Source organism: Hippopotamus amphibius, chromosome 7, assembly GCF_030028045.1.
Source record: "Hippopotamus amphibius kiboko isolate mHipAmp2 chromosome 7, mHipAmp2.hap2, whole genome shotgun sequence".
Taxonomy (NCBI): Eukaryota; Metazoa; Chordata; class Mammalia; order Artiodactyla; family Hippopotamidae; genus Hippopotamus; species Hippopotamus amphibius.
In genome coordinates this window covers 128,109,143-128,135,241 of record NC_080192.1, presented here as the reverse complement: position 1 = coordinate 128,135,241, position 26,099 = coordinate 128,109,143, and the positions used below count along the sequence as shown (strand labels likewise).

The 26,099-nt window shown below is 43.5% G+C and overlaps 1 protein-coding gene across 1 annotated transcript in view; it reads left to right on the top strand.

The window, feature by feature from the left end:
• Nucleotides 1-26,099, top strand: part of DPYSL5 (dihydropyrimidinase like 5) — an 88,498-nt gene that overhangs the window by 16,490 nt on the left and 45,909 nt on the right. The window contains exon 2 of the mRNA XM_057742628.1: nt 22,510-22,774. Within this exon, the coding sequence (XP_057598611.1) occupies nt 22,514-22,774 (261 nt within the window). The 5' untranslated portion in view covers nt 22,510-22,513. The remainder of the gene's footprint in view (nt 1-22,509; nt 22,775-26,099) is intronic.

Here is a 26,099-nt window from a genome sequence, read left to right as displayed (position 1 = left end):
CCAAATAGAGAAAATACTTTAGATTTGCCTTTTTTGGACTATTCTTAGTGGTTTGTTTTTTTTTTAATGCTTGTGTTTTCCAGTGTTTTTCATAATATTTTTCACCGTGAACACAATATTTTTTCCTGTTTCTATTTCTAGCTGGCTGGCTGCTAGTACAGAAAAAAAAATTTTGATTTTATTTATCTTATAATCTGCTGTCTTACCAATATTCTTAGGTTTTCTAGGTATTCAATCATAACACAGTTTATCTCTTTTTTTCCCATGTTTATCTTGAGGATTTAATTTTCTTATTGCATTTTTAATCAAATTGCAAACATCATTTAATAATCGTGGTCAGAGAAGGCATCCCTGCTTTATTCCTGATTGTAATTACTATGACTTGCCATCAAAATGTAATTTATTGACAACTCGATGAACTGTGGGGAAAGTCAAAAGAAGGTTCAGAGGGAGTTACCTTTTCATTGCCATTTCTTTTAAGGCTGGTATGAAATAGTTATATGTTTCCTTAATCATTAGCTGCACTGCATAGTGCTTTAGCCACTTAAAAATAAATACGATTAGAATTTCAGCTCCTCCGTTTCAAGTGCCTCCGTTTCAAGTTCCACCATTTCAAGTGCTCAGTAACCACACATGCCTAGTGGCTACCTCATTGGATAGCACATCTCCTGGCCCCTGGGTGGGCAAACCACCACCAGGAGAGATTCTGTCCAGCCTGGTGAGCTTAGAGTGGTGTTTACCATTTTAAGGGATTACTTAAAAGAAAATAGAATATGTGACAGAACCCAAATGTGATCCAAAGCACCTGAAATATTTACTCTCTGGCCTTTTACAGAAAAAGTTTGGAGACCCCTGGTCAAGAGTATTGTCTCTCCAACTGAGTTATTTTCATATACCTTCTATTTTTCTTACTATAATATCTATAAGGTAGATGCTTAATGTTTTTCTTTACATAAGTTTGTCTTTTTAAAAAGAAACATTATATCAATACCATAAATGGAAATATTTGCCATAAATAACTAGAAAAATAAGTAGAATGAAAGCCAACAAGTGTTATTAAATTCCAATAACAAACTGGACTTTGCTCTTTCTTTTGTTAAAAAAGAGAAATTAGGTATTAGAAGAGACACACCCACCACCTGAGAGGTGTTCCGTGATATAATCAGAAGCAGAAAAAGAGAACTGAAAAAGAAACCACCTCCTCACTCGTGATTCAAGGTCATTTATGTGTGGGGACGTGTACAGGCGTTTCCCGCTTTGAATGCTGATTTTACAGCTGCCTCAGTTTTACCTGCATGAGTACCTGTTTTCGCTAACCGACAGAAAGAGGATTTCTGCTTTTATTTTTCGCAAAAAGCAAAAAGAGTGTTCAGCTTTTATTTTGCTGAAACCCTTTATAGAGGCAACACGCACCTCAGGATGGGGCGTGGCGCCGTCAGGCTCCTTCCCCGGTAACTACGCTCAGCATCTCAGCATCAGGCCGCCGTAGCTTTGAACTGTGTGTCTGTGAGCACCTATGCTTTATCTTGGTTTATTTTGTGCATCCATTAGCAAGGTGTGTCCTGAGGAAATGGCTTCTTTGCTTTAGGCCATTTTGCTTAGAAAGGTTTCATAGGAATGCTCTACTTTCCAGTGGGAGAGGGAGGAACATGTACCTTCACCTGTAGTGTTCCTCAATTTTGGGACACTAGACTGAGGGGAGAGGAGGTGGGGAGCATGAAGTTGGCTTAGGTGATGGCTGGGGTTGGGGTGGCCTAACTAGGCAAGCAATATTTAGACCCCTTCCTTACCATTACCAGTTGAACGGTGTACAAGATATATTTGTATTCTCTTTTTAGTGTAGGTTAGTGCAGCAGATGTAAATTTATAATTGGAGCATATCACTTTAACTTCCACAGAAATGTCATTGCTGAGTTAAAATTTAATGATATTTCCTCAGCCTTTTATTGATGTTTGCTCTATATTAAAAATGACCACTGGGAAACTATTTCTGCACCTTCTGCAAAACTGCAATAAAATGTATCTATTTCTTATTTTCCTTAAAGAGTAATCCAATAAATTCCTTCTAGAATTACCTACATAGAGAGCAGAGCTGCTTTTTCTAAAACATTCTGACTGAAACATTTTGAATGTTTGGTTAGATAGAGGGGAGCAAGGAATTATTTGGGATTCAAAATGCCTTTCCTGGTGGGTGAATCAGAGCCTCCCTTTTATCCAATAATAAGAAGAGTTTTCCCCTACCCTCCCAAACCATTTCCTCCTTTGCTTGAAGTGCCAGGAAGCTTGGCATTAAATATAATTCCTCCTAAATCATATCTCTTCTGATTTCCCTTTAGTGTTCCTCTTTTTAATGTGTTTTTGTTGCTTTTAGGAGAACTTTGCTGAGTTGTAATTTGCATGTAATAGACGTAACCATGGTCAATGTTCATTTAGGAGTTTTGACATATTTATATACCCGAGTAATCACCACCACAATTGAAATATGGAATATTTCTATCACCACCCAAAGTTCCCTTGTGCCTCTGTCTGTTCAATCCCCTTCCCCGTCCCCTCCCAGCCAGCGATCTGCTATCACTGTAGATCAGTGTTTCTCTGCCAGGGGACAGTTTGCCCCTTAGGGGCCATATGTCTGGAGACATTTTTGTTGTCACAACTGTGCAGGTGCTCCTGGCATTAGTGGGTCAAGGCCAAGTATACTGCTCAATATCCTACAATGCACAGGATAGTCCCCACAACAAAGAATTAACTGGCCCCAAATTTCAGTTGTGCCAAGACTAAGAAACCCTACTATTGCTATAGACTGGGCAAGCAAATGATGGACCACAGCTCAAATCCAGCCTCACTGCCTGTGTTTATATAGCCCATAAGTTAGAAATGGTTTCAATACGTACTCCAGCATGACTGGCTTCTTTCACTTAGCATGGTGTTTTCAAGGTTCACCCATATTTTCCAGGCTGTAGCATGAATCAATACCTCTTCTCTTTTTATTGCTGAATAATAGTCCATTGCATGGATTTGCCACATTTGTTTATCTGTTCACCAGTTGATGGGCGTTTGTATTGTTTCCACTTTTTGGCTATTACAAATAATGCTGCTGTGAACATTCTTTTGTAAGTTTTTGTGTGGACATATGTTTTCATTTCTTTGGGGTATACAGTATACTTAAGAGTGGAATTTCTGGGTCATACAGTGATTCTGTAATTTTTGAGGAATTGCCAGACTGTTTTCTTTCTTTCTTTTTCTTTTTTTTTTTTAAGAACTTTTATTGAGATACAATAAACATACAATAAACTGCATATATTTAGAGCGTACTATTTGGTATCCCAGTCTCCCAATTCATTCCCCCCCAACCCTCCCCGCTTTCCCCACTTGGTGTCCATATGTTTGTTCTCTACATCTGTGTCTCTATTTCCACCTTGCAAACTGGTTGATTTGTACCATTTTTCTATATCCCACATATATGTGTTAATATACGGTATTTGTTTTTCTCTTTCAGACTCACTTCACTCTGTAAGTCAGTCTCCAGGTCCATCCATGTCTCTACAAATGTCCCAGTTTCACTGCTTTTTACAGCTGAGTAATATTCCATTGTATATATGCACCACATCTTTTTTAGCCATTCATCTGTTGATGGACATTTAGGTTGCTTCCATGTCCTGGCTATTGTAAATAGTGCTGCAATGAACATTGGAGTGCATGTGTCTTTTTGAATTATGGTGTTCTCTGGGTATTTGTCCAGCAGTGAGATTGCTGGGTCATATGGTAGTTCTATTTTTAGTTTTGCAAGGAACCTCCATACTGTTCTCCATAGTGGCTGTGTCAATTTACATTCCCACCAGCAGTGCAAGAGCGTTCCCTTTTCTCCACATCCTCTTCAGCATTTACTGTTTGCAGATTTTCTGATGATGTCCATTCTAATCGGTGTGAGGTGATACCTCATTGTAGTTTTGATTTGCATTTCTCTAATAATGAGTGATGTTCAGCAGTTTTTCATGTGCCTCTTGGCCATCCGTATGTTGCCTTTGGAGAAATGCCTATTTAGGTCTTCTGCCCATTTTTTGATTGGGTTGCTTATTTTTTTGATATTGAGCTGGATGAACTGTTTATATATTTTGGAGATTAGTCCTTTGTTAATTCGTTTGCAAATATTTTCTCCCATTCTGAGGATTGTCTTTTCGTCTTGCTTATAGTTTCCTTTGCTGTGCAGAAGCTTTGAAGTTTCATTTGGTCCCACTTATTTATTTTTGTTTTTATTTCCATTACTCTAGAGGGTGGATCAAAAAAGATCTTGCTGTTATTTATGTGCCAGACTTTTCTAAAGCAGCTGCATCATTTTACATTTCTACTGCAGTATATGAGGGTTCCAGTTTCTCTCCACATCCTCGCCAACACTTGTTATTGTCTGTCTTTTTTATTATAACCAACCTAGTGAGTGTGAAGTGGTGTCTCATTGTGGTTTTGATTTCCATCCCTCTGATTATTAAATGAGCATCTTTTCATGTGTTTATTGGTCATTCATATGTCTTCTTCGGAGAGATGTCAATCCTTTGCCCATTTTTAAATTGGGTTATGTCTTTTTATTACAGAGTTGTAGTAGAAATTCTTTATATATTCTAGATATAAGTCCCTTGTCAGATATATGATTTGCAAATCTTTCTCCCATTCTCTGGGAGTTAGTTCCTTTTTATTAATGAGTATTATTCCCTCATTTATCTGGAATTAGTACTGTGCTCACAATTTGTTTATTCATTCACTTGCTGGTAGATGCTAGCGTTGTTTCCAGTTTGGGGTTATTATGAAAAAAGTTATCGCAAGGATAAGTCTTTGTGTGCACATATCTTTGCATTACTCTGGCAAATATCTATAGAGTGGGACTCCTGAGTAGTATGGTAAGCATACGTCCAACTGTATGAGAAATTGCCAAAATACTTTCAAAAATGTTTGCACCATTTTACATTCCTACCAGTGATGCACAAGAGTTCCAGCTGTTCCACATCCATTCTCACCTTGATATTAGTGATTTTTAAGTTTTGCCATTCTAATGGGCAATGATATTTCGTTATGGCTTTAATTTGCATTTCCCTGATAATCAATGATGGTGACATCTTTTCATGTGCTTATTTGCCATTTATATCTTTTTTGTGAAGTGTCTTTTCAAATCTTTTGCTCATTTTTTATTGCATTGTTTGTCTTCTTATTGAGTAAAGAAATTCTCTGCATATTCTGGATATAAGTCCTTTGTCAGATATATATTTTGCAAATAGTTTGTCCCAGTCTATGAATTTTCATTCTCTTAACAGTATCTTTTGAAGAGCGAAAGTTTTAAATTTTGATCAAATTCCATTTATCAGTTTCATCTTTTGCGGTTCATGCTTTTTTTGTCCTAACCCAAGATCCTAAAGACTTCCTCCTGTGTTTTCTTTTAGAGGTTTGTAGTTTAGCATTTATGATTAGGTCTATTATCCATTTTGAATTCATTTTTTCCCCACATGGAAGGACACGCGCTTAGCATCATTTATTGAAAGGACTACCTTTTCCTCCCTTGAATTACTTTGGTAACTTTGTCAAAAATCAATTGACCATACACATATGTAGACCTATTTTTGGACTCCTCATTCTGCACTATCCATATATTTGTCTATTCTTAAACCAGTACCACACTGTCTTGATTACTATAGCTTTATAGTAAGTCTTGAAATTAGGTAATGTAAGCCTTCCAGTTTTGTTCTTTTTCAAAATTAGTTTGCCTATTCTAGGTTGTACACATTTTTATATAACTTTAGCATCAGCTTATCAATATCTACAAAAAGGTTTATTAGGATTTTGACTGTGGTTGTTTGAATCTCTAAATCAAATTGGGGACAATTGTCATCCTAACAACGCTGAGTCTTCCAATCCACAAACAAAAAAGTAAATATTTCATTTACTTAATTCTTCTCTAGTTTCTGTTAACAATGTGTAGTTTTTGTTGTATAAGTTTTGCACACCTTTTGTCAAATTCATCATGTTTTTGGTGCTATTTTAAATGAGACAAATGTTTTAATCATGTGAGCTGCCTCATTCTGCCAGTTCTCAGAAAAGCCATGGATTACTCGATGACCTTCAACAGAAGCAGGCAGATTGGAAATGACTAGAACTGGAATGGGTGGGGGTGGGGGCACAACTAGCCACAGACACTGGAGCACCTTCATTCCACTGGGCAACATACCCGTGATGGTGGAGGCCACAGCTGGTAGGAACCCCGGCATGTGGCAGAAAATAGCAGGTAGAGCACAGTGACAGGAATGTGGGCACAGGTGGTGAGAGGAGTCAGTGGTCAGGAGAGTGTGCCAACAGGTGGAAGGGCTGCAGACACAGATGGGCAGGCCTGGACTCCCAGAGAAGGCAATAGGCAACAAGAAGGAAGAGCATGCCAGCCAATCAGGAATGAGATGGGGGCCCTTTACCAAGCAAGGCTTGGGCGCAGGGCATCGGTTACCTGATGTGGAATCTGGGGTCTGACGCTCAGCAGCAGAAGAGGTGGAGCACACAGGGCTTGTCCAGAGCCAGGTGTCCTAACTGGGTGTCTTAGCATGTCGGACTCTAGTCTTTAGGCTTGCCTTCAGGGATTGGTCCTTGGCCTGGGTTGGGGCTGGAGAGGAGGCTACCAGGGACTAGGAACCTAGGGAATCCAGCCAGCCCTTCTGGGAAGGAGAGGGGAATAAATTGTGTTAGTAGAGGTAATTGGGTGTCTGTCATCAGTTCCAACCCCTCCTCTTTTCTAGTAGGAGCAGGTGAACAAAAAAAAGAGGAAATGCTGGCATTCAGGATGAATTAGATGGGCAGACAACCAGACTTCCCATTACTCCCATTTACTTGCTTTCAAGAGATGTAGACTTATTCATCCCTTTCATTGGCAGTTACTCAGCAGGTGCTCCACAGCCCAGCAAGGGCTGAAGGAAAGGCTCATTACCTCTTTTTGTTTAAGTGAATGAAGGTATCTCTATTTTTTCAGACTCAACCACCAGGAAAATCTTTTGAACCCCAAACAATCCATTGCCCCCTCTCTCCAACTGTACATTCAAGGAAGGCAGCAGCCAGATGGGCCGGGTTAGAGAGGGTGTTCAGCTCCTATTTTGCAGCCATTTGAAAAGACACTCTCTTGTCTGGGGCCCCAGTGAGCGGAGTGGAGGAAGGGGGCCATTCACTAGTGCCTGTGGGTGTGGCCCACGTGTGCTCTCTTCACTGAAGCTGATGCCCCTGGTGCTGGCTCTGTCCCAAGGTGGAAGGTGGGGTGTCTTTCACTGAGATAGGGGACATTGGAAGGGGAGCCAGATGGAGACAGAGTGTGATGAGCTTAGATTTAGATACAATGAGTTTGAAGGGCCAGTGAGACATCAGAGCAGAACGATCCCAATGGCCATGAGATGTACAAATGAATGGTAGTTGAATAAATGTACAAGAGATGTTAACTTGCTAGTGGATTGCCTGACCTGGCACAGACTTCCTCAGCGTGTACTCTGGTGCTACTGCCCCCTTGACCAGAGCTATTGTCGATTCCCCAGCTAGTTTCTTACAAAAATATTTTTATAATCAAATAGTACAGAGAGATTGAGTCCTGCTGCAATTCCCTTTCTCTGGGACAACGGCAGATAGTCGTGTTTTATGCAAAAAGCTCATTATTACATATATATGAATATTTATAAGATACATATAAATGAGATTTCATATTCATATATATATATATATGAAACTCACTTATATGTAAATACACAAGTAGATACACATAGCATGGGTCCTGTTCTGTAACCTACTTTTCTTCACTTAGCACTGGATCATAGATAACCTCCCACGTCAGTACTTAGAGACCTACACAATCCTTTTCAATGGTTGTATAGCCTTCTATTGTGTGACTATGCCATTATTTATTTAAACAGTCCTCATACTGACAGACCACCTGCTTGTTCTCAAAATATTTGCTATTATAAACAACAATGCAACAAAATACTCACATAAGTACATTTTTGTGCAATGATCCAATTATTTTCTTAGAAGGAGTTTTTAGATGTAGAATGCACATTTTAAGTTTTCATATAGATGTTCAGATTTCATTCTGGTAAGACTGTACCAGTTTGAACTAATAACAGTGTCTGAGAATAAGTACATGCTTTTCTCACTTGCTCTGGGCATTGTTCTCTTCTATCTGTGCCTTTATGATAAGTGAAAAATGTACTTTCATTGTTTTCATTCACATTTCTTTGATTATTAATAAAGATGAATATCATTTCATTTGCTTCTTAGCTGTCTGTGTTCCCCCCATCCCTGTGGGTTACCTGTTTGAAATCCTTTGCCTATTTTTTTGTCCTGGAGTATTTGTCTTTCTCTTTAAGATTCATAAGTGCTCTTACATATTGCAGGTATCCTTGGTTATATGTTGCAAGCATGTCATAACCAGTTTTTATTTGTCTTTATTAAAAGTAGTTTGTGGTATCTTTGGCTGCATCACAGTTTTTCGTTGTTATTTTAGTCATATCTACATCAATCTTCTGTTTTATACTTGCTGGCTTTGGATTATGCTAGGAAAATCTTAAACCATCCAAAATTTATAGAAGTATCTTTGTTTTCTTCTAGTACTTTATGCTTTTATTTTTTATGTAAAAAAAAAATACAAATCTAAGGGTATCATTTCTTAGCTTGCCATACCAGCAAGGCTTCCTGCTGCACTTGGATGGTCTGGGCTCTGCCTCTTCTCCATCGTCATACATCAAATGTATCAACCGTCCCAAATGCACTGCTCTGCTTCTGTTTGGAACGCCCATGCTTGTCTTCTCCCCCAAGGTCTGGTGAACTCCTAAGCAACTATTAAGACTCACCTCAAGGGCACTTCCTCTGAGAAGCAGTCCTTTATCCCAGTCAATGTTAAGTGCTTCCTGCCCCTCCTGGGACTGACACAGCTATCCTCTTAATTCATATGGAAATTTCTGTTTATGCATTTCTTTCCACTACAAACTTGTGAGCTCCTGGGCGGGGCGGGGCGGGGGACAGCATCTGGCACTTAGTACAGTACCGTTTAGCAGGTGCTTAGCCTGCCCCTGTGATGTGATTTGCATCTTAGCAAGCTCAATGCGCTAGCAGTGTGGAGGTGGGGAGACCAATTAGAAGTATCAGGTAGTAGTGACATCCTCGTCCAGGTAGCTGACAAGGGCCTGGACTGAGGCAGTGTGTTTGGAGAAAAGAGGATAAGAAACAGATTTAGTGGGTAGAATGGACAGTGCTTGAGTGGAGTGTTTTTTTTAGAAGTGTCTCCTAAATGTTCAACACCCAAGTAAATCAAAGTATTAGCCCATTAGCACAGTCCAGACCTTTTGATTCTGCTATCATTTGGTGCTTAGAATTACCCCACCCCCATTCCTTTCCATGAAGCTGTGTGACCTTGGCTAGTCATTACCTCCAGTCATCATCTGTCGCGTGGAAATAGCCCATCACCTCCAAGGGCAATTCTGAGGTTGTTTCAATTAAATGCGGTGTTAAGAGTCTTCACAACCCCTGACATAGCATTCAGTAGATGTTAACTAACTCTCTGGCCTCCTCCACCTCCTTACCTTGGGTGACTGGGTCAGTTACCATCTTCTGACCGATCTAAGGGATTCCTAGAGAGAGAAGCTGAAATCAGCGTTTATTAGTGCGTTTCCACAAAGCACAGGCGTGCCCTGACAGCTGGTCTCCATCTGTCCACAGCTCTCTGCTTGCTCTGTTTGCCCATGCTGCCATTCTTCCTATCGTCCCCAGTCTGTTTTCCTTTTCCTCCAGAGACCTGCCCAGCAATTCAGTCCTTTCTGAGCTCTTCCTTTTCTATTCGGTGAGCACCGTGTAATTAACCTACTGCATCCTCATGCCGAGATCACCGCAGTCACTGCTCTCTCTACCTCCTTTCAAACTGTGCCAGGTAAAGAAGCGGGAAGACCAGCCCCCAAATCATGGTTCTGTCCCCTGACCATACTCAGCAGCCTGCTCTGAATGCTCCAGGGCTTCCCGGGCCCCGTGGATCTCATTCAGAAGCCTGAGCCTCCTGCTCTGCGCACCTTGGCTCTCCAGGACCCTTCCTCATCCCAGCCTAAGCTCTCTGCCCCAAGGCAGTTAGTCGGCTTGCCATTCCCAGCCCATCCTTGCTTACTTCTGCCTCTTGCCTTTTTTTCATCCCAAAGAATGCCTGCTTTGTTCCCTTGCCACAGGCCTGCACCAAACACCCTCCCAACTAGCACAGAACTCTTTTGAGACCCTTCCTTGCCATCGCTAACAGCCCATTACTGTGGCTACCAGTTTGTAGACGTAAAATGCTTTCCCATCGCTATCTCAAATGATCAATCCTCCTGCTTTCCTTCAACTGGCATTTAATGAGTCCGCTCTGCATGCCAAGCCCTGGGAAGGATAAAATAAGGCATAACCTTTGCTCTCTAGGAGCTCCAGTCTAGTAAGTATGAATTCCAACCCCCAGTTTCCATGGCCATAAAATAGGGATGATAATGTTTAATGACCTCATAGGGTTGTTGTAAGATTTATATGAAATTGTGTGTGAGCCTGACACAAAAAGAGCTCAATAGCAGTGGTGTAGTGTGGGTGGTGCCGTTGGCCACTTTACAGCTGTGAGGACGGGCTTGGAGCAGTTAAGGATGTGCCCGCATTCACATGGCTAGAGGGACGAAGCCAAATTTGGTGCTTGTGGCACTGCCCTACCTGGTCGCCCACTCCATCTCCTCCTCATACCCCTCCCTTTCCTCCTCTGTGTCCCGCCCACTCCCAGTCGCTGCTCCCTTAAACAGGTCTCTGAAAAGCGAACACAATCAGGCTAATGGCATCACTGCCCCAGTCAAGGGGAAGTTGGTCATTTTCACCGCTAGTCCTTTCTTTACGCCTCCTAAGCATGCCCACCTGGCCTGCCACTCCAGGTGCTTCCCGCACGTGCCCGGCTGTCTCACCCTTGTGAGTTTGTCTCCAGCAGGGAGTTGATAAGCTCACAGTGACTCATCCGCCTTGCTGCCCATCTCCGCAAAGTTGGGTTCCATTAGTCACGTATGTCCACAAGCACTGATGAGATTTGCTTCTCGGGCTCCAGGAGTTCTGGATTGGGGTAAAAATATCTGTCTGCTTCAGTGATGGAGGTGAGTCAGGGCCATGAGAAGGCAGCTGGCAGAAGCAGGCACTGGAGGGGTCATCGATTGAGCGGAAGCGCTAGTGGTATAAAGTCAATGGCAGGTAAAAGCATTGTGTTTGGGAGAGAGGGCTGAAAGCACATTTTAAGCACAGGATGAAATATCTGGTACCTTTTTAAAGGAGTCTTATATCACAGAGAAAAAAAGTTTGTGTCCTTCTGAAATCTACTTAAGAGTCAAAATAAGGAAGCAGATTGGTTTGTCCTAAAGCCCAGTCCTTTTAGGACATCTTCCAGAAGGTGGCAGGGTGATGGCAAGACTTCCTGAAAAGTAGAGAGAACTTTTTTCACCTTATGTCAATTTTTTTCAAATAATATAAAAGTATTTATGCCGTTTTAAATGACCATATTTACTTTTCATTACAAAATTAATATGTAGAAAATTTGAAAAATTAGAAGGGGAAATCATCTACAATCCCATAAAAAACCTTCTTTATTTTCATCTGGTCTATTTTTAAAAAATATTTATTTGTTTATTTATTTGGCTGTGTCAGGTTTTAGTTGCAGCTCGCGGGATCTTTGTTGAGGTATGCGGGATCTTTCGTTGTGGCACACGGGCTTCTCTCTAGTTGTGGCACCCAGGCTCCAAAGCTAGTGGTCCCTGTAGTTTGTGGCACATGGGCTTAGTTGCCCTGCACCATGTAGGATTTTATTTCCCCGAGCAGGGATCGAACCCACCTCCCCTGCATTGGAAGGCGGATTCTTTACCACTGGACCACCAGGGAAGTCCCTGGTCTATTTTTTGTATGCATATTTTCACATGGTTGTAATAGTACTTGACATACCATTTTTGTATACTGGCATGCAGTTCTGGTTTTGTTTTGTTTTGTTTTTAATTTTTTAATGTTTTATGAAATACATCCAGAAGAGCACAGAAAATATATGGACAGTTTAATAAATTATTTTAATTCCCACCCAGGTAAAAGACTAGAATATTTGCAGCTCTCAAGAAGCTGTGGCCCTCCCCAAACACAGCCCCTCTCCCCCAGAGATTAACCTCCAACCTGACTTTTCTGAAAGTCTTTTCCTTTGGCCTTTTCTTCATAGTTCTACCACTATATGCTTATAACTCACTTTTGCCTGTTTTTGAATGTTATAGAGATGGAATCATACCTTGCTTACGTTTTGTGTCTTGCTTCTTTCCTGCAATTATTGTTTTCAAGACATTATATACGGCTGTGGTTAGTTCATACTCATTTTCAGTTTAAAAGAGAAGAAAACAGTTTTATTTTCCTGCTCTGTTTCTATCCCAAATCTAGACTATCAGGTAGTCCAGGTTTGCGGTGCTTTTGTAGCTGGGAAAACTCATTCCTTTCTCCTGCTTGTGACTTTCCCCCACCCCCTGCCTGAGAATGTCGGTCTCGGTGAGAAGAGAACGTCTCCCTTTTCTGGCCATAGCTCTGGCCCTCTCTGCCATTTGGCTGACGTTCTCGGAAGCAGCTACTCTGTGGGCCACTGGAGACCCTTGAGCTGCAGCTGCTGTCCTTCCAAGGGAGTTGATGGAATTATTTCTGGGGCCTGGAGACAGCTGGCAAGAGCATGGAAAGCACAGCAGGGCTGAGGAATCTGCCAGAGGGTTGGCCAGAATCAGGAGGGTTGCAGAGGTGGTGGTGACACTACTGGTCACAAAAAGCCAGGTGTTTTCTGGCTAAAGCCTCAGTCAGGAGTCATGAAGCCGTACCTCCGATGTGTGCACACTGTCCTCTGCCCTTCTTCCAAGGCCCTGGAGCAGCTGGGCTCTTGGAGGGGGATTTAACTCATACTTACTGGTGTTTGCCGGGGCTCAGCCTCCCCGGGTCTCAAATGAACCTCCTGACCTCAGTGAATAAGCGGGTGCCTAAAAGGAGCCTGGTTGTTACCCAAATGCCAGACACTGGGCACGCCAGGCCAGGATGCCCACACAGGTGCATGCGTGTGTCAGCACACGGAGAGGCCTGTGCCAGGTCAGCAACACACACGCTCACACGCACGCTCAGCTTTGCCTTGTAACAACTGCCCGATTTCTCTCACAGCTAATCTTGTGGAGCAAGTGACCTGCGGCTCCATTTCTTACCACCCTCTCACGGCTAATCCTTTGGAATTTCGTTTTTGCCCTCTTGTGCACTGATGGTGCTTGCTCGGTCAGCCCAACCCCGCTGGGCCAGGCCAGGCCAGATGAGCCCGTGGGATTAAAACCACTTACTTGATCTTAGCCTGTTAAGGACTCACCCTCGTTGGATTTATATACACCTTCCCAGAAGCCAGGCCCACCCCTTGGGCTTCACTTGTAGCAGCTCCCTGGTCCTAAGCTAGTATTATACACTTTCTCAGGAGCAAGCCCTTCCTTGGTCACCACATTCATATCCATCACATTGATAGACTGCGGTTGTCCCCTTTCCTCTTACTGCCTGAAGAGGCTGTCCTGGTGCTGGGCTCTTACCTGCAGTCTTGCCCTTTCCTGTCCTACCTGGTCCTGTTCCACCTTCTCTACCATGTGATGACAAAGGTGGTGGCAGTATTTCAGATGCAGATGCTTCATGGTCTTGTACAGATGGTCCCCAATTACAAACACCCTGGGCCAGCCCTTACCTGCCATCCATAGCCTGGATCCTGCCCAGCCCCTGGGTTAATGGAAACAGGGCGCCTGGGACGTTAGAGGCTTCCTGGCTGGCCAGTTAGATGCAGAAATAGTGTGTTGCTACCAGATGAAGGATCCAGTGTGCCTCAGTGTGGGTGTAACATCAGCCACAGCCTCTCTAGCTTCTGCCCTCCCTGTGCTACCCCTTGGCCTGACCAGCCTTTCTTCCTGTGTAGGTCCCTGGCCTCCAGGTCCCCGCCAGTCCTTGGAGAGCCCCAGATGAGAGATGGAGGATCTGCCCTTTTACCTCCCCCAGTCCCTCTTCCCGTGGTTGGCTTTTACTTTCAGAATCCTCAAAACATTTTGCACAAAACTCCCAGGTGCATGCCAGCCCTCCTGGACACTGATACTGGCCTGAGTTGGAGAGGAATCGAGGAATAGTCCCGGATATCTGGGTGGAGGATGGGGACAGCACAGTTGGTTTTGGACCAGTTGAGTTGTGCTGCCTGTGGGACATCTCAGTGGAATGATCCAGCAGGCATTTGGATGATGTTAAAATGCCCCCATTCCTTCATTTTTAGCATCATGGAGGTTCCCAGATTCCTTCTTACCTTGGCAAGCAGAGAACTATGTGGTGAAGAAATCAGTCATATAGCAGGTGAAGTGTGACTGTGGGATGTGGGGAGAGGTGGTCGTGGGGCAGGAACAGCTGTGATCTTGTCCTTTTTTATTTTCTTACTGGTCACCTAATTGTTATTAGTTGTTAGTTCATACAAATTGACTAGGGGAGAGGTTACCTCTGAGTGGGGGGATGTGGGTTGGGATGAAAGAGGTGCCGGCCCTTGAACAGTAATCACGATGCTGAGTTCACAGGTGTTTGTGTCATTATTCTTTACACCTTCCACAGGATAAAGGTTATAAACGTTATTTAAAATCTATTCAAGAGTTGATAAGGCCAATTAAGAATTAGTTATAAAATTATACTGTGTTTTAATATTAGTTAGGAATTGTTTAGTGCTTTACTGTTTAGAAAGTAACTTACTTTTTTAAAAAATTAAATTTATTAAACTTAAATGCTGTTTCCCAATCACCTCAAACTTCCCTTTTTGGTTTTTTGTGTTCTATTGAACCTTTAATTTGTTTTCATTTCTCAGCTCCAAGAGAATCCCTTTCCGGAATCATCCCAGGGTGCTCTAAGCACAAACACTTCTCCAGGGATGGCTCTCTCATCGTTCTGTTTCTTTTCCATAAGTGCTGATCAGAAGAAGAAAAACAGCTACATGGTTTTGTTTTGTTTTCCAAACCGGTGATATATATTGCCCTTTGACCCTTTAGCAAATGGGAGCAAGGGAGAACCCATGTCATTCATTCAGCATGTCCCCTGTGACCTGAGCAGCTTCACCTCCCCTCCAGCTTCTACCCCAGGTTGACATTAGGGTCGGCTTAAATGCCCCAGGCCCTTCATGTTACGGGGCAGTTGTGTAGCTCTTACATATTCCTGGCTATCACAGGAACCAACTGTGTGTAAAATCACACATTTTCCTGTGGATTCTACTGAAAGAGGAAATGTGAGTCTTAAACTGATGCCTGTTAAGAGGAAATATACATCTTAAGCCAATGCCTGTCAAGTTAGTTTTAAGGTCTTTCTATAAGAAGTGTCCCTTTGCAGTATTCTGGCTCGTGTGTCTGTGCCAAGCGCTGAGGCCTCCCGGCGTCCACCAGCTGAGCTGCTGGCAGGAGGCAGCTGTGCCGGACAGACTGTGCCAGTTCCAGTCTCACACCTCCCAGCAGACTTGGGGAACTGTGGAAGGTGATGACAGAAGCAGGCAATTCCAGACACAGTGTTGGGGTTGGCATTTCCTTGGCAGAATGAACGCTGTGCACCTTCTAGGAGAGCGGGGTGTGTGCATTTCATGAATGAGAAGCAGAGCTGCTGTAGCCTGGACGGTCCACTCGGCAAGATGCACCCTCCTGCCCATGCGATTCTGTACTGGAACTGCTCAACAGCAGTAAAAAGGGCAGGAGTGTGGGTGGTGCAGGAAACTTACGATCATCCAGCAAGACAGTTGTTGGAGAGCAGATAGCAATCATTGTTTCTATTTTAAATACGAAGAGGCCTTCTCATGAAAGATTGCGCACCCAGCTTACAGTGTTGTCCCTCCCCCCTGGAAGTCCCTCTTTCCCCAGCCTGCACATCACCTTAGCTCTGACCCACCACTGGTTTAGGAACACAAGGACCAGGAAATTGGGGGATCCAAGCTGTGTACAGTTGGATAAATCTTTGCATATCAGAGATATCCATCATCCTACTGTGGAAAGCATCATGGCTTCCCTTAATAAACTGTAATGTTCTTAAGATCCCTAATATTTGTAACATAACACCACTCCATTAGTCCTGGACTTGTTCAAGGTCACTTTTGGTAAAGTCCAGGACTGGAGGAAAAGTCAGGGTGGACTTGATGAATCTATGCAGCTCTAGAATTCCGTACCTCTGCTTTAGTTTTTCTAATCGCATTTAACTATCTGGCGTTTTTTTCCCATTTCTTCCTGGGAGGATAGATATATGGTTTGAATTCTTTAGTTCAAATAGACAAAAGAGCTGGATAATCAGAGTTTTTGGGTAAATGAATGGGAGTGTGGAATATAGCCAGCAGTCTTTAAAGGAGGTGTCTTTATTTTAAGGCCAAGTTTTTACTTAATGACGATTTGATTATAATGTTTATTTCTGTCTAATGTGGTATCTTAGCTTGAGCTGCTACAATAAAAATACCATAGACTGGGTGGCTTAAACAACAGAAGCTCATTCCACACAGCTCTGAAGGCTGGGAGGTCCAAGATCAAGGTGCCAGCCAATTCCACTCCTGATGCGAACTTGCTTGCTTGCAGACAGTTGACATATCTCTGTGTCTTCATATGGCAGAGAGAGAGAGAGGTCTCTTGTGTCACTTTTTATAAGGGCATTATGTGACCCACGTGACCTAAATATCTCCCAAAGATCCCATCTCCAAATATCATCACGTTGGGATTAAGGCTTCAACAAATGAATCTGGGGGACGGGGAGCCCAAACATTCAATCCATAGCATGGAGTAAGCCAGTGGGCCGGATATCGTGCTGTCTATACAGTTATGATGTTTTGGAATAAACTCAGTGACTCGAAGCATCATAAATTGGTAAAACTGATCCTGACCTTCTTGACCATGACCATTGACAAGGATGTTCTCTGAATATGCTGCCCCAACCAGAGCAGAGGGAAAGACTGTCATAGCACATGACATCTGCACTGCTTAAGCACATCTGTTTCAACAGCTGTGCTCAACTCCTTTCCCTTTTGGGGGACTTTCCTAAGAGGCCCAAGGTATCTCCCCACTCACCCACCCCCTCACTCTGTTATGCTCAAAAAAGTACATGCACAGACAGCAGGCACACTGTGAGGAAAGTTGCCAGTGTGTCTTTCCTTTCTTTCCTTTAGCAAAGACTAGCAGGGAAAGCTGTAGGAATGAGGTGCTAATGAGGTTACTGAGGGAGGTGAGAAGCATAATGAATGTCAACTGTCACACAAGTCAACAGCGAGGGGGGACCAGGAAGGATTAGACATCTTGGTGATGTAGACAATTTGGAAATGTAGAAATGTGTGGGAGGATACTGGTTTAGCAAAACATCCCTCCCTTTACCAACCTGCTGGTCTCACCCAGTCACAGCTCTATCTGGTAGCTGGTGAGAGACACCTAGTTTAAATCAAGTTAGATTTAAGGTACACTTCTTAGGAAAGAAGTGTCCCCTTGACACTTTAGTCCCTTAGTAATTCTATTATGTGTGTCTCTTTCACCCACTAGACTGAGTTTCTTGAAAGCATGGAGTGTGTCTCTTCAGAGTTGTCTCCAGTGCTTGACACTGGGAAGAAGTGATGTTATAGAATATTTTCATGCATGCACATATTCATTTTAAAAAGATATTCTCCAAAAGCACCTTCCATGGAGGGTTAAGCAATCGTGCTATGATGTTATCTAAACACACCAGTCCAGGCCTGGAGTGTTCCAAGGCCTTGGTAACACCAAAAGACTGAAGACCTGCAGGTAGTTGTGATGACGACACCCCCCAACCTGAAGCTAGAAGTCTGCCAGAGGGTTGGAGGGAGCTGATAGTATTGGGCTGAATCAGACCTATTGGCTGGGCCACTGTTTACATTGAAGCCATTATTTACAGGGTTGGCATCCAGTGAGGACTCTTTTCCTGGCTGGTAGCTGGCTACCTTCTCACTGTGTCCTCACATGGCCTTTCTTCTGCGCATAAGCATGGTGCACAGGGGTGGGAGGGGGTAGGGGAGAGAGGGAGTGCTCTCTGATATCTCATCTTATGTGACACTAATCCTATTTGATCAGGGCCCCACCCTTATGACCTCATTTAACCTTTAAAACTTCATTAGAGGCCCCATCTTCAAATATAGCCATTCTGGAGGTTAGAACTTCAGCATACAGATTTTGAGAGGACACAAATATTCAGTTCATAACTGCTCTAAAAACAACTGTCTAGCTTTCAATCCCTGTTTTGTTACAAACTAGCTTTGTGACCTTAGGGAAGTTCCTTTAACTTTTCTAAACATCAGTTTCCTTATGGTAAAACTGGGGGCAATAATGATACCTATCTCAGGGCATTGTAAAGATCAAATAAGTTAATGTATCAGGGGCTTAGAGAGGGGCCTGGTATACAGTAGGTGTTTGCTAATTGTTAAGATCATTAACAGCATCCTCTAAGTTCTGAGAATGAGTTCTCTCTAAGGTAGTCCTAGGACTCCAGTCCAGCCTGGATTTCAAGGACTAGGGCAGGCTTATGTGAATGGGATCTCCAGACCAGAGAGGTTGCAGGACTCCCCAGTATTGCTGAGGGAGCCCCATCTCTTCAGAACCTGGTTAGCCTTTAGGGATTTCCACCAAGGAAGTTGAAAAGACAGAATGAGTCTTGGTGGCAGCCCAAGGGTTCTAGAGAAGGATTCAGTGTTATGGTTGGTGGTAGCAGGTCTTTTTTTATCTCCTCAAATAGAGGATGGCAGAGGGAGGGACTGAGCCCATTGGACATGAATGAAGGGTCACACTGAATTATTTCTGGCTTCTTTGTAGCTTAAAAAAAAACTTTTAACACAACTTTTCATATTCTAAAAAACAATACAAGTTTATTGCATAAAATTTGAAAAACATAGAAAATCACCTGAAAGTCTTCTACTCAGAATTAACTCTGATAATTTCCCTTTAAGTCACAGACCTAGGTATGAAGCCCATCCTTCTACTTTAATGGGCTACCTGTTATTTTCAAAACCTCTGTTTCCTCCTCTTAAAATGTGCCTAATACTTCCTGCCTTATTTCTACTTCTTGGGGTTGCCATGTGAATTAAATTTCAGGCACAGGGTGTTAGCTTACTAACAGCTGTTGCTCTTATTTCTATTGAAGAAAACACCCTTGGCTTATGATTCTAGCATCAAAGCTCAGATAAGATTCCCCCGTAAATCGTTATTACATCACCCTTTCAGGGTCTCCACCCTCCAGGTGTGTGCTATGAGCTTGTGTTCTGGATTAATAAGCAAATCAATATTCTAATTTACCACATTGATATAATGACTATGCAGCAATTTTCCAGCATAAATATTCCTATTTTTCCTCTCACTTAAAGCTGCTTTAAAAGGTGAGGATTATACATTTGCCCAGAGGAGTAGGTGTGTGTCTTACCGTCACCATCGTTTCCCTCTAAGAACTAGCATCCCTCCTTTTTTGGTCACACCTGGCCTTGGCTTTGAAGAGAGAGAGAGAGGCTGCATGTCTGAGGATTTCTGAGTGTCTTTTGGCCAGAATGGTTTTGTCCATCACCTAAGAACCAAACTCATTTCCTGATTATTGTGTATTAAGTTAAAACTCCAGTTTTCAAATTTTAGGGCAAAAATTCTCCTGAAATATGTCAGCTTCATTCTAGCTTCAGACAATGGGCTTATGGCTGTGACTGTCCCTGTCTTCCCCATCCCTCTGCCTTCCCTAACTCCTCCCCACTGCTGTTCTGCCCATGCCTTCCACACTAGGGGAGGGACCCCTTTTCCCCAAAGGTCAGAATGATACCTGGCAGGGACCAGATGTTCATGGGGGACAGTGTTGCTGTGTATGGGAACAGGGCTTACTCCCAGACACCTGTCTTGTTTCCCAGCACCACCCCTAGCAGCAGCTCCCCCATGGACCAGCCTCTCCTAACAGCAGGTGGACCTGGCAGTTGAGGCTAAATAGGTAAATTTTCTTGGTGTGGAGATTCCATGCACTCCAGCCTGGTCAACTTGACAAAAACAAAATATAACTGCCTTACCAAGTGTGTCCAGGAGAGCAAGATAAGCTCTCCAGATAGCAGACTTATTTCCTTACAAGAGATATTCCTTCAACCTAATGTGAGACCTTTTCATCCTGGGACATGGGCTTCCTGTACCTTGCCTGGTGGCAGGCAAAATGAAATGACAAGGATGAGAGTATGTTGCTTCTTTTGTTCTGTTCACGGTGATGTGCTATATTGGAAAAGGAATGAAAATTGAGCATTATCCTGGACATAGAGTTGCCAAATGTCCCAGACAACAAATAGGGAATTGGCCTGCCACTCATTGCTTTAAACCATTTGATCGTTAGGATGCAGCAAGTAGATGTGGCCATTCATTCATTTGATCACAGTTTTGAGTTTCCTGTACTGGATGCTGGGGGTGAGGACCAGGCAGAAACGATATTTGCTGCTAAGCCTTTGACTTTGAGGACTTAGTCCAGAGGTGGAGATAGACTCCAGTGCCATCTGAATGTGCAGAGGGGAAGGCTTGTCAGAAGAGGGGACAATTGATTGGATCCTGAAGAATAAGTTTACTGAGTAGAAAGGTGGGCTTTATCTGAGCTCACAGAGACTCTGCAATGGTATAGTTTCCTTCCTCCAGTCAGATTGTGTCCTAGATTTTCTAAGCCGAAATAAAATTCATTTCTATTCAGATACAGAATGGTCAAGAGAGTTGCTGAATCAAACTGCATTAAATATGTATATCAATTAGGGGAGAATTGACATCTTTACTATGTTGAGTCTTCCAATCCATGAACATTGTATGTCTCCCCACTTATTTTCTTTGATTTCTTTCATCAGCATTTAGCAGTTTTCAGCATGCAAATCCTGTAGTTTTTCTTAGATTTATGCCTAAGTATTTCAATTTTCTTGAGTGTCCATGTGTTCATTGCTAGCGTATAGAAAAACAATAGCTTTTTGTATGTTGATCTTGTACCTTGTGACCTTGCTGAACTCACTCATGTGTTCTAGGAGATTTTTTGTAGATTCTTTGGGATTTTCTGCATAACCCCCATCATGTACCCTGCAAATAACAACCGTTTTATTTTTTCCTTTTTAATCTATATGCCTTTTATTCCATTTTCTCTTGTTATAGTGCTAGCTAGAACTCCCTTTGCTGAATAACAGTGGTGAGAATAGACATCCTTGCCGTATCCCCAGTTAAGGAGGAAAATATTCAGTCTTTCATCACTAATTCTGATATTAGCTGTAGGTTTTTTGGTGATGTTCTTTATCAACTTGAGGAAGTTAACTTCTGTTTCTACTTTCCTGAGAGTTTTTATCATGAATGAGCGTTGAATTTTGTCAAGTGCTTTTTCTGCATCAATTTATATGATTATATGATTGTTTTCTTCTTTAACCTGTTAATATGGTGGATTACACTGATTGATTTTCAAATATGGAGCAAGCTTTGCATCCCTGGAAGTAATCCCATTTACATGGTGGGATTCTTTCATTCTTTTACATATTGCTGAAATCTATTTGCTGATATTTTGTTAGAAATTTTTGTATCTACATTTATGAGGGATATTACTTTACTGTTTTTCTTTTTCTGTACTGTCTTTGTCTGTCTTTGGTATCAGGGTAATACTGACTTCATAAACTGACTTGTGAAGGTTTCCTTCTCTATTTTCTGGAAGAGATTGGCATTAATTTTTCTTTAAGTGTATGGTAGGGTTCTATGGCTTTTGAAAAATTAATTCTGGGGACCCAATCTGGACCAAATAAAGCTGAATCTTTGGGGGTGGGGCTTGAGCATAAGTGCTTTTCAAAAGCTCCTCAGATGAGCTTATCAACGTGCAGCCAGCTGTGGAGCTTCAGTGTGGCAGTGGACTTCTTGAGACAAACACAGGAGGGTGAACTGAAGCAGAATCCATCTGAAGAATGACATGAATTAAACAGCTGTGAGGCTTGGAGAATCTGGCTCTCTGAGATACACCCCAGGAGCCTCTGATATCTTCAGGACCATATGGTATAGAGGGGACATTGATCATACAAGATGTTTGGGTTTGACTTGGCCACTTAGTAGCCAAAAATTCCTTATTAGCAATTTCAGTTTTCTCATCTGTAAAATGCCACTTCTTGGGTTGTTTTGGGAATAAGATGAGACAAGAGATATGAAAATGCTTTAGAACCCCCACAACATTTTGAGAAGGTGAAAATTGATGTTTCTTTGGGCTCCAGCTTCACCCTTACTGCTACAATGTCATGATTCCCAATGAGTCCTGCTGTGAGGTCAGTGGGAGGCTTGTGACCCCAGCTGGCTATGGGGCCGGTGTCCTTAGGCTGTGGAGAAACTTCCTCCCCATCCCTGTTCACTTACTCTGCCCGTTGAGTTTGGGCTCTCACAGGAAGGGGTGGGACCTTGGTGACAGTGAAAAGGAACTTTTACCTTGACCAGTGCCCCCTCTCACCTTTGACAGGAACATGCTTGCCAATTCAGCCAGCGTGCGGATTCTCATCAAGGGAGGCAAGGTTGTGAATGATGACTGCACCCATGAGGCTGATGTCTACATTGAGAATGGCATCATCCAGCAGGTGGGCCGTGAGCTCATGATCCCCGGAGGGGCCAAGGTGATTGATGCCACTGGGAAACTGGTGATCCCTGGAGGCATTGACACCAGCACCCACTTCCACCAGACCTTCATGAACGCCACATGTGTGGATGACTTCTACCACGGGACCAAGGTAAATGCTTCTGTTTGCTGGAGGTGCCTTCCTTGGTGGCTTCCTCTGTTTCTGGGGCTGCTCCAGACCAGACCCATGTAAACAGGGTGCTCCCACTGCATTGCTAAAAAAAGGAGGGTGCTCTTGAAGGGACCACTGTAGCAACTAAAATAGGAAATTCCAGGCTACATATCATAGATTTCCATGATTATGGAAAAGGATGCATTTAGGCCTATTTTTTTTTATCACATCACTTACTGAGGTACCCAGGCTAGGAGCTGATTTTATTTTTGTATTTTTATGGCATGTAGTACAGACCTAGAGGAGGAGAATTAGCTGGTGTTTGGTACTGTGCACATATATGGGAGGTGGTGGAGGGGGGTTGATCTGCTGGACTCCTTTACGTATGATAAGCTAAATTAATTTCCCCAAAATTGTGAAAAACAGATATGCCTCTTCTAGGTGATTTTAATGGTAGAAATTATATAACAGACATAGTAAACTATCTTCTATTATCTTTCATAGCTCGTTATTTTTAAAAACAGCTTGAAAGATACCGGTGGTGGGCCCTCTTTTCAGAGTGAATTGTGGTGGACAATACTTAAGAATTACTGAGCTGAGCTACTTCGTGTCCCTAAATGCAAAATACAAAAATTCAGACCTGTGAAACAAATGAATCAGGAGGAAATTACATTTTGCCAAAAGAGTCACAAATAAGTTCTTTCACCCTTTCTCTGTGCTCCAGAATCCTATCATTGCTGTCATCTCTCTGCGTTGTAATTATCTGTCACAGGCAGGCCTCTCCCTGGACACAAGCCTATGGGCTCCTTAGGGCAAATCCTGACCATATTCTTCTGCTTTCCCAGAATCTGACCCTGACCTGGAATGAGAGTAGCTGGGCAGCAAATGTTTCTTGAATGAATTAGTGATTGATACTTATCCATGTGGGTCTCTACATCCAGCTGTGCATCAGATTCATCTATGAAGAATTTTTTCAAATGCCAAGTTGAATCAGAATCTCAAGGGCCAGAAGTCCCTGGCCTTGGCAGCAGCCCTTTGTACTATCTGATTTATAAAGTACTTGGCCTCTAATGCTCCCTGGATGAAAGGAGTCCACCAGTGGCTGCAGTCCTGTGTCCTACTTTGGCCACTGCCTCAAATTCCCAGTGGCCCTGTACCCTAAAATCTCACCTCTGTTCTACCTGGGGTTCTCAGGGAGCCCCCCCCCCATCTGGGATCCATCTTCCTGGGGTCTCCAGTGCTCCTGCTGCTACTGATAAGGCTCCCCAAACCCACCCTGAAGAGTCTGGCTGGGGCTGCCAGGCAGGCAGAGGCTGGCCCACCTCAGGCAGATGGCCGTTGAGGTCTCCCTGAGGATTTGCCTCCTTCCTAGTCCAGGAACAGCAGATCAGACCCCTGGAAGGCTGAGCTTTGAGGAGTCAGAGTAGCCATGGCCCAGCCTGTGCTGAGGCAAGGATGCTCCCAGGCCTATTACTCTGGCATCCCAGGCCACACCTGCCCATTGAGCCAAGCCCTGGGAAGAGAAGGGATTGGTGGACCCTCCCTACTTGCTCCTCTGAGAATTACTCTAGGACCCTGCGGGTGATGCTTCGCTAATGAAATGGGGAGCCCCGTCCTCATAGGCTGTTGCAGGGTCCTCTTGAGGGGACCCTGGGGCAGTCAGGGCCTTTCTGAAGTGAGTAAGCACATCCAGCTCACCATCCCCATGTACTTGAGCCCAGCCAGGCCAGGCCTGCTTTGTTTGTGGTTATTTTTATTGAAGTATAGCATACATACAGAGACGCGCACAGGTTCTAAGTCCACAGAATCGTCACAACTGAACACACCCTGGTAACCAGCGGCCAAATCGAGAAACCAGACATCGCCAGCCCCCAGAACCTCCCCTTGGGCCCCCTCCCAGTCACTACTCCTCACCAAGGATAACTAATACCTGACTTCTAATACCATAGGTTTTTAAAGAATAACAGCTTAATTGAGATATAATTCACTCCATACAATTCTCCTATTTAAAGGGCAGAAGTCGGCGGTATTCAGTATATTCACCATAGGTTGGTTTGACTGTTTGCTTTATGGAAATGAAGTCAGGCAGCCTGTACCCTTGTGCTGGCTTCCTTTGCTTAACATTCTTTTTGTGAAATTCACCCATGTGTTTGCATGCTGTACTTCATTCGCTTTCATTGCTTCATGGTATTGTACTGTATAAGAGCCCGCAGAGTACCTAGCCATTCTGCTATCAACAGGTATTTAGGTGGTTGCTCCTTTGGGGCTGTTACAAATACTGTTGCTGTGAATATTCTCATACATGTCTTTTAGTAAACGTGTGTACACATTTCTACTGGGCATAGTCCTGGGAGTGGGATTGCTGGGTCATAGAAGACACGCATGTTTGGCTCTAGGAGATACTGCCGAATTGTTTTCCAATTTGGTTGTAGAGGCCTCAGTATTTACCACGAACATAAGTCTGATTACCACACCTGTCTCTGCTGGGGCCCATTCTGCAGCGTGCGCCAAAAATTGTGTGCAGTGTGCACCCTTGCACCAAAAACGGTAGCTTGCTGGTTACCATCCCCACTTGGGAGATCTTCAGTCCAGGGTCGGATGCCACACTGTCCCTATGCTGCCTGCCAGCCTCTGGGAGGGCAGGCTGGCTTTCTTTGTCTTATTTTCCCCATTGTCATCTGCCGGGACCTCATTAGCCAGGAGTGATGAGTTTTCCCGAGTTTTCAGCTCTTTATAGCCAGTGAAGACCTTTGCACGTGCATCTTTGTACGAGGTGGTGGGTAATTTTGATCTTTTCCAGGCTTCCCATCCATGGAAGCAGCTGCCTCTGGAAGAACACATAAAAGCCCTTGTGTGACTAAGGTCCAACCTCTCCCAGTTCCTGCAGGTTCAGACACCCCCAATCCATGCCAGGCCCTAGTTATAGGACACTTAAGAGCCCATAGACCCCAAGCCACTCTGGCTGCTCGTGTCACCTAAACTGGCCCTTTGTTGTATCCACCCCCTAAGCAAGACTGGACCTTGTCCTTGGGCCCCAGTTCATACGGAGCATCTGTTTCATAACACAGCCCCTGATCCAGGCCTCTCCAGACTCCTTCAGGAGACCCTGCCGAGAGTCCTGCCTCAGCCCTCCCAGCCTCCCAAGAACTGGCTTCCTGCCTCGGTCCCCTCTCCCTCCTCTCCTGAATTGCCCCTCCCCATTAGTGCTCCTACAGCTGGATATTTTGGCTTCCTCTTACCTCTAATGCCTGACAATCTCCTGGGGAGAGAAAATGCTCTCCTGTTGCACTGCTGATCTCAGGGATGTGTGGATTTAATTATTCAC